A 9,298-nucleotide genomic window follows, 5' to 3' on the forward strand; every position below is an offset into this window, starting at 1 on the left:
AGACAACCCAAAAATTGCAACTTTAAATAATCATGAAAGATACATGAGTAGAAGAGCAATGAATTGATCTATCAAACACAATAGAAAGTCAATCCCATGATTTTTATCAAGGATTAATTCCCTATGAAGTTAAAGACCGCTATAATTTAGTGTTGGTATTTTCAAAAATTTGATGCATTTCTTCTTGACGAAGGGTGTGTGCGCTAGTGTGAAATTTTACCTTAAGCTGACAATTATTTTAGAGATGTCATCTATAAGTTGTGTTCTTGACGGTACTTATTTTGACAGTGACAAACAGCCACAAACAATTTTTTTAAACCTTTGTTTCACTAAAAATCCATAACTTTCTTATTTTGACACAGAAGTTACAAATGATGAGAGAAAAAAGAAGTTTTTTTGTTGATAAATCTACTTTTTTATACCCAAATTTCATTTCAATTAAAAAGTGAAAAACCAAACTTAGTAAAATCTATACAATCTATACAACATACATTTTCATATAAGAAAAAAAAAACAGTGGCTCGCCTTGGCTTGTCATAACAGAGTTCAACATGCGGTTTCGATCAATTTGAGGTAAAAAAATCGAATAATATCAAAATATGATCTAATCTGAGAGGTTTTCACAAAGGACATTTAAACATATGCAATGATATTAGATTTTGTGTGATTTTCTGTTTTTTGTTCCAATTTTAGTTTTATTTTGAATCGGTTTATATTCAAACACTCATAACTAGTCATTAGTGTGATTAGTTAGACACTTGCAACAATATCAATATTACTGCTAGCATTTTTACAATCTCAATGCAAATAAAACTACTTAAAATTCATAAGCATTAGACACTTTAATCAAATTTTTAATATATACAACTCAAAAAATATAAAGCTTGATTAAAATATACAACTCTATGTAAAAAAAACAATTACAACTTTTATTAGTTTTGTAAAATATTCAACTCTACAAATCCCTTTCTTTTGCCGAGAGGAACTCTACAAATCCATGAAATCAAACTTCAATTATTGCAGCCTTGTGTTTCATCATTAGTTGAATCTACATATCTGGAAAAATAGAACAAATCAACAAAATTCAGTCAAAACCAAAGAACAATTGGTTGAAGAACAACCCATAAATATCAACTGTTGCTAAAGAAGAAAAATTGAACAGAAGATTAGGCAAAATAATGGATTTAAATAAATTGCAAACTCAGAGTAGTCAAGTACCAAAAACAAATATGTGATATTTAAAGAATAAGGATGATACACTATTTATAGGCACTATGAAGAAAAATAATACAAATAATTTTTATAAAAAAATGGATAAAAAATAAATAAATGAACAAACATGATTATTTTAAAATAATTTTGAATTCTATAACCGAATGTTAAAATGGTGTGAAGAATGGTGATAGTTGAAGTAATATTTATAGGAAAAGAAATCAAAGCAGTGAGAACATAGAGGTAATGTAGACCCGAAATTTGCTGCCAAAAAACATATGCAATAAATATAATTGATATCAAATCAAATAAGAGGTGTAATTTCTTTTTGATGAAAAATGAAAGTTGTAATATGACCTTTAAAAGGTGATCGACGAATATTAAATTTGTTTTCATGATAAAAGTGATGCAATTAACCCAAAAATTAACGTCAAACAAAAAAACCCCAAAACTAATGCAAAAATTATATAAATGTTAATAGACTTTTTTTTCTTTATTTAATTGCATTTTTTTTTGACAAAATTGCATTTTAATTCATGTAAACGTGCATATAATTCAAAATGTTTAAAGTTTATTTTTAAATTTTTCATCATGAATGCATACACACAAACATGGAACACTTATATGAAGAGTTTTCTTCTTCTAATTATTCGGTTACGGGAATATAATTCTAGGCTTAGAATTGTCTTAGTAATAAAGACAAATTAATACGTGATTAAATGCATTAGATACTTCTTAGAATTTTAAGATATTACATTTTGGTGTATATATGGGATATAAAATTAAATGCACATTTCAACATAAGTTTGTTATGTGTACTATCAAAATAAAATAAGGGAAATGCTTATAATAGAGATAGAGATTTATGAAGTAAATAATATTGTTTGCTAATGTAATTCTAACAACTAACACCCAATATTTATTTCTTAAGAGAAACTTCTCAAATTTTTGAAATAAAATATTACTTGGGAGCCAAATTTAAGTATGAAACCTATAAATAAATAAAAAGGAAGAAAAGAGACATGATATTGGGATAAAAGAGTGCAAAAGGTAGAATTTTCAATTGCAATGGTGTGAAAAATTGCTTACAATTTACCGCTATTTATATTAAGAACATGAAGATTGAAACTGACAATATCAATTACATAACTTAATAGCATTTATCTAAATGAGAAATTAAGGAAGAAACGCCGTTGAATTTAATAATGATAGTAAATAGGTAATCATTCTAAATCAATTGCAATGAATAGTAATAAGGATTTAAAAAAAATTGAAAGCGTTTTTGTTTTTTTTTTTTGGTAGATAGACGAAATAGCAAAGCCATTATAAACTCACACACACAAGTGGAGGTACCGGGGTTCGAACCCCGGTCATGGCATCCGGCCTAACAATTTTGGCATTTTGCCAGTTGAGCTAGGACTTCTGGATGCGTTTTTGTTTTTTCTGTTTAGGAATCCGTACAATTGTGCTAATTTTCGGCATTTTGCCAGTTGAGCTAGGACTTCTGGATGCGTTTTTGTTTTTTCTGTTTAGGAATCCGTACAATTGTGCTAATTTTTTTTTCACGAATTGAGGCGTAGAATTGCACTAATTGAGGCATATCATTTCCATTGAAGTCAAGGCAAATAAAACATATCAATGATTTCTAAATATTTTTTTTTTCAATGCATCCTTAGTAGTTAAGACAAATAAATATTCTTTAAAAGAAATTATTGTGCCTATCAAATATCGTGGCGTCAAATTATAAACTCGAATACTAAAAATTTAAAACAATGTAGCAACAATTTTATAAATACTAAAATTTTCAAAAAACAAACCAACAATTTTAAAGTTGATTATAATTGTCAATAGAATTTTTAATTGATTCCTCCATAAACATAAAATACGGTTGGATTAAAATGTATATAATACATATTGTTAAGGCAAAATGCACATGTACATAAAACAATACTGTATATTTGATACCATTTTTTAATCAAATATTTACATAATACATAATACATAATTAAGGCAACTATCTTGATCAAAGGTCTAATCAAAGGTCTTATGCATTGCAAAAAAATTGTTTGAGGAGCATTAAATGCTAGAAGCAAAATGAGGCGCCACATGTACTTATGCTCATAGAAGTATCCTTTTGTATTATATAAAGGAGTAATGATATTTTGACATCCATTTGATGACAACTTTGTTGACAACCTTGTTTTTTTCAATTCTTATTGGTCAAAAACAATGGAGAGAGAAAAAGGAAGAGAGAGAGGATAACAATATCATGTGAGTATGAGAGAGAAAGTTGTCCAAAAGTTGTTCTCTAATGCATGAAAGTAAATGAAAGAAACATTTTGCTATAGAATTTTGTTGAAAAGTAGGCTTGAAGTTTTGAAAAGAGACGATTTAAAATATTTGATTACATAAGGAATATGCCAAGTAATACAAACGCCACTTTGGAGACAAAATTGACTATTTATTTACTTAATTAAAAGTCTAACGTTGAAATTGGTTGGTTAAACTAAAATCTTAATTATTTCTCTATGCACAATAATTGTTATAAATAAATGAATATATAATAGGGTGGTAGTAACAAGAATAACAATGATCATTTGACCAACATGGCAAAGGTGGATCTATCTAGGATATCTCTGAGGCCATTCAAGCTAACAGACGTTGACGATTTCATGTTATGGGCAGGGGACGATGAAGTAACCAAAAACATCCGATGGAAAACTTGCAATTCGAGGGAAGAAGCCCTAACTTTCATCAAAGATGTCTGCATACCTCACCCTTGGCGTCGTTCGATCTGTCTCGACGACCGTTCCATCGGTTTTGTTTCTGTGTATCCTTGGTCAGGTGATGATAGGTGCAAAGCTGACATAGGTTATGCTGTTGCTTCTAACTATTGGGGTCAAGGGATAGCCACAAAAGCAATCAAAATTGCTCTGTCTCAAGTGTTTAATGATTTTTCTGATTTGTTAAGGTTGCAGGCTTTTACTTACGTGGATAACAAGGCTTCTCAAAGAGTTTTGGAAAAGGCTGGGTTCCTTAGAGAGGGTGTTCTTAGAAAGTATACTTATATCAAAGGTACCATCATGGATTTGGCTGTCTTTAGTTTTTTGTCAACAGATGAAATTCCTCCTGTTGATTAGTTTGTCTCCTGTTACTCTTTATGATCTATTTGGATTGACTTAGTTAAGTTTATTTTATTTTATTGACATAAGTTGTTTTCAACTTATTTTCAAAAGCTCTCCAAGTTAGACTGTGAAAATTTCTTATAACTTATACAGAACAATTTAAGTTTATCGTATCTTTTAGGAAAATGCTAGATATCAAGAATGAATTTTCTTGATGAATTCAAGAATGACATGGCAGAATAATCACCCTTAGATTTTAATCTTATTTATTAAAGTTTCATGAAAAAAAAAATATATAACACCACCACCCCATGATTTCCGGCCAGGCTGAGATTTTATTGGCTAACATTAATTTCGGGACAATTTCTTGATAAAATCTTTCTTGATAAATAGCATTGCTCTATCTTTTATTATAAAAATAATTTATACATAAGCGTTTGTTATAATAAGTGTCTATGTTATAAATTGCAAATTAATGTTTATCTAGACGTACCTTAATTAGCCAATGGTATGTGGCCTTAGTGAATGTGTTGTAATTTGGTTTAAGATAATGCCATAATTCTCACTTGCTTTTCATCTTACTATATCTAATACATGTTTTAGAAAAAGAGAGTAGCATATCATGATATAAGAGTGGAGTGACATGTTCTCAGATTTTTTTTTTCCTTATTAGAAAATCAGTCATGAAGGTTTGTTTGGACTGTAAAGTCATACCTAGAGAGAGAGCTTAACTACCCAACATAGATTCAAGTTAGATGATTGTACCGGAGAAGAGTTATATGATACGAAAGTACCACTCAAGCTGAAGGGAAAATTTTATCGGACAACTGTCAGACTGACAATGTTGTATTTGACAGAGTGTAAGGCGGTTAAGAACCAACACGAGAATAAAATATGCGTAGTGGAAATGAGGATGTTGTGTTGTAAGTATGCGTAGTGGACCCGAAGAAAAATATTTAATTAAAAAAATAGTTAAAACCCACTATAATAGGAACAATTCCATTAACATATGAACAAGTTAAATCTTTATGTTATTATGATATACTTCAAAAAATTTATAACCAAACATGATAAAATAAACATACAATTAAACATAATTAAAAAAAAAACAGAAAGGTGGACAGTAACTATAGAAAGAATAGATAAATGGGATGGGCGCAGTATATATACGAAGGTTTAAGTAGTAAGTTTAGGTTAACATAATTTTGTTTTTGAACAACAAAAGTGAATTTATTGATGTTTCAAAAAAAAAAAAAAGTGAATTTATTGATGATGGTTATAATACAAGTATTACTAAACCGAAAAACTAGAGTAAGTAGAAGTGGTACTACTGACAGAAAAAATCAACAAAAAGAGGCAATCCAAAGGGTTACAAACCACTCGTAAATAAACAAGGGGCTCCCACCTTTTTAACAAAAAAACATTACCAGGTGATACTTTGAAGACTATTACTTTTCCCACCTTGTGCTTTTCCTCGTGCGCCCTATTTTTTCCCAAAATACCCCTTGTCCGGATAATAGACTCTGAACCCATTCCGGAATATTAATTCCGGATTTATTCGTGTATTTTGTCGCTTCATCCACCCTGATAGATGATGATGCCAGTTATGAATAGATGGATTCGGATTATATAATCCGAACATTTTAGATAACGTCCGGATTATATAATCCGAATGGTATAAATCACCCCGTTGAAAGTCAACAAAAGGGGGTGGTGTACGATGGTTCTGAATTACATAATCCGGAATGTTATAAATCTGTCCGGATTATATAATCCGAAATGCATCAGTATAGGCAGAAGCTATTTCCACTGAGCCTCTGTTTTAGCGCATTTTGGTTGCTTCCAAACAGACATATCATGCCACTGACATGTTCTAACAATAAATCGAACTTATAAATCATCAACAAAACATAATTTTGCAAACATAACATTAATCAAATATAATTAAAAATTATCCAAGATTACATAACATTCAAAATTATCCAAGTGTTACATAATTCAAAAGCATCCAAAATATTCAAACATTAAAAGTAAATAAAATACAATCAATCCCTAATAACTACACCCCTAGCACCTCTGCCACCTCTGCCACCACCCCTGCCACCCTCAGTAGCTCCCCGACGACGGTAAACTTTCTCATCATGCACCTCTTGCAACGCATCCTCCAAATGCTGTCATTCCTTAGTCCCTTTCGGCACGAGACCACTTCTCATCACATCATAGATGTGGTCTCTGATGCGGCTCATCCTTCTGCTAAGCTTTAAGTACGCAAGGTCTCCATCCTCCTGAGCAGCTCGCGCATCAAGGATCTCACGCTCTGGTGGCCTCGGCACCGGTACCGGCATGTCTGGAAGAATCATGCGTGGGTGAGACATCCGGTAAAACCACTCGATGTATCCATCTACTGCCTCCACATAATGAACTGCAGTCTCTCCCAACATCTGAGGTGTCAGCGCATAATCAAGTGCATGCCGAAAGCGGTTTTTGATATCCACCAAATTAACACCAGTAGGTGCACTCTCAAGGGGATGTCTCGGTATGGTCTGAACCCACCCAAACTGACGAAGCACCCTCTCCGGCTGATATCTCACCATGCGGTCTCCGCATCTCAGCCATCCAGAGTAAAGGCTGACTTGCTGAAACGGACGTGCCTGACGGTGCGCTCCATAAGGGGCCATGACAACCCTCGTCAAATCCAGCGCATCCAGATGGGTTCTGTAGTTGTCTAATGTACCTATACCAGACAGTGGTAAAAAACACATCACGAGTGGGTACTGATTCTCTAAATATCCTTCCCAGACATCCTTGCTTCCCATACCCGGGAAGTGGTGAAACACCCAAGCCTGCACCAAAGACAACACAAGTTTATATATACAAACCATATACACTTAAATTTTAAAAAATAAATCATAGTTTATAATTTATACTTGCAACAAAGTCAGGTATCCTACCACCTAACTGGTGTTCCAACGTGCAACATTGTTGAGCTCCTTATACAAGTGAGCTAGTGCCGCAGCTCCCCATGAAAAACCAGAAACAATCTCAAGGTCTCTAAAGTACTTCAGGTACAAAACATCCACAACTCACTTGCTCTTGTCACTAAATATCGTGATCCCGCCAAGTACAACAAATATATGCGGACAGCCTGGTCCCGCAACCTCTTCACCTCCTCAGTCACACCATACTCGGCCGTCAAATCCCTCTGCTCCTTCAAACGGTGCTTGAAGATCCTCTCCAGGTAGCTAAATCGGCAATGTGCACCTTTGGTCTTTTCGACCTCAATAAGAGCATCACTCGGATCAGACCCCAAGTACAACTCCATCCATTCCACCGCCTCATCCCGTGATATGGACCCGTGGGACAGGAGTATGCCGTCAATGGGGAGATGCAACAAACAGGCCACATCATCAAGTGTGACTGTCATCTCCCCAATAGGAAGGTGGAAGCTGGAAGTCTCCTCGTGCCACCTCTCCACAAAGGCACAAATCAGACCGTGGTCAAGCAGGCTGTAGCTGGTATCCTGAAGCCAACCAAGGCCGGTGTCATGCAATTTGTTTTTCCACCATCATGCAGCCATGATAGGTTTGGTGTCATTATCATGCATCACATCTATCTTCTTTCCATTGTTGATGCATTTTAATTTTGGACGCCACTGCAAATAATTAAAATTAATAAAGTGAGTTTAAACTCATGGCTTCACAAACAGATTTTACATAAATAAACTTGCAGATTTAACAACACATAAACAGGCAGTTTCATATATAAAGTAAGTGAGTTTAACACTGATAAATAGCTCGCCATCAGTCGCCTTCCTGGCCACGTGCACATGGTACCTCCACAGCAGGCCAGTCTCGTGTGGGCCACCAGGATAGTCATCTAGTGGCTCAGGGTCCACCACCTTCTTCTTTCGCCTTCGCTGTGGCTCGGCAGCTTCCATTTCCTCGTCCATAGCCTGCAGCTCCTCCTCAAGCTCCTTCTCCTCCATATGCTGCAATTCCATATCATGCTCCTCCATATGCTGCAATTCCACATCAGGCTGCTCCTGCTCCATGTCCATATACTCTTGCTGCTCCGGCTGATGCTCGACATCAGTCTCGACATCAGCACATCGTCCTCTAGCACCCCGACGCCTAGGAGGAACACCACCTTCCTCCTCCAGCCGTTGGCGACACTCTCTCATACGGGAAGCATGCCCTGCCTCCCTTACGCGCCGAGTATTAGAGGTTGAACCTTCTGTGACATGCACACAACACAATCAGCACAGAGCAGTACAAAACAGACGACCAAAACCAATACTGGGTGTTTTCGGAATTTATTTTCCGGAATGTAACAATACAGTCTGGAAAACGAATTTCGGATTGCTTCAGAAAAAATCTGAACAAATTACTTGCATGCATACAGAAATTGAACTAACCTTCCATGTGATGTTTGTCAAGGATTCAAATGCGGTCCGTTTGAGCAAGATTTCACCGATTTTGGTTTGATTTTTGCAGTTCGGATTTTGGGATTAGAGGGGGAGAGAGAGAGAGAGAGAGAGAGAGAGAGAGAGAGAGAGAGAGAGAGAGAGAGAGAGAGAGAGAGAGAGAGAGAGAGAAAGTGAAAAGTGAAAATGTAAAAATGGGGGGTGACTTTTTATACTTCGAATGAGTCCGGAATATGTAATCCGGACCGGAAGTTAATATTCCGGAATATGTATTCCGGATGGTAATTTAGTCATTTTTCCAAGGCGTGTGAAGGGCACAGGGTGGGAAAAGTAATTCTCTACTTTGAATTGATTCAACCATACTCTTTCTACCTTCGGAATCTTCCCAAAAAAAAAATGCTCATTACCGGCCCTCTATATAGACCACAATGTTGTATTCCAAATCAACAACAACCCACTCACTATTTTTTCTCTCGTGAGATAAAAAATATCTTAACAAGACGAAAAAGGTCTCTTGACAAAGTCATCGATACATCCA

At 34.9% G+C, this 9,298-nt stretch overlaps 1 protein-coding gene across 1 annotated transcript; it reads left to right on the forward strand.

The window, feature by feature from the left end:
* The first annotated feature begins 3,604 nt into the window (after positions 1-3,604).
* Positions 3,605-4,481, forward strand: LOC146911481 (Acyl-CoA N-acyltransferases (NAT) superfamily protein). Its single transcript, XM_085724705.1, has one exon. It carries the CDS (start codon positions 3,819-3,821, stop codon positions 4,350-4,352), a length of 534 nt encoding a protein of 177 aa, XP_085580831.1. The 5' UTR covers positions 3,605-3,818; the 3' UTR covers positions 4,353-4,481.
* The last annotated feature ends 4,817 nt before the right edge of the window (positions 4,482-9,298 follow it).

The sequence above is a fragment of the Medicago sativa genome, chromosome 7 (assembly GCF_051527215.1).
Source record: "Medicago sativa cultivar Bolivia chromosome 7, Bolivia_mono, whole genome shotgun sequence".
Classification (NCBI taxonomy): domain Eukaryota; kingdom Viridiplantae; phylum Streptophyta; class Magnoliopsida; order Fabales; family Fabaceae; genus Medicago; species Medicago sativa.

Bases quoted from the DNA above. Each gene is read 5' to 3' on its own strand.
- LOC146911481 (XM_085724705.1), top strand. From the start codon at position 3,819: ATGGCAAAGGTGGATCTATCTAGGATATCTCTGAGGCCATTCAAGCTA.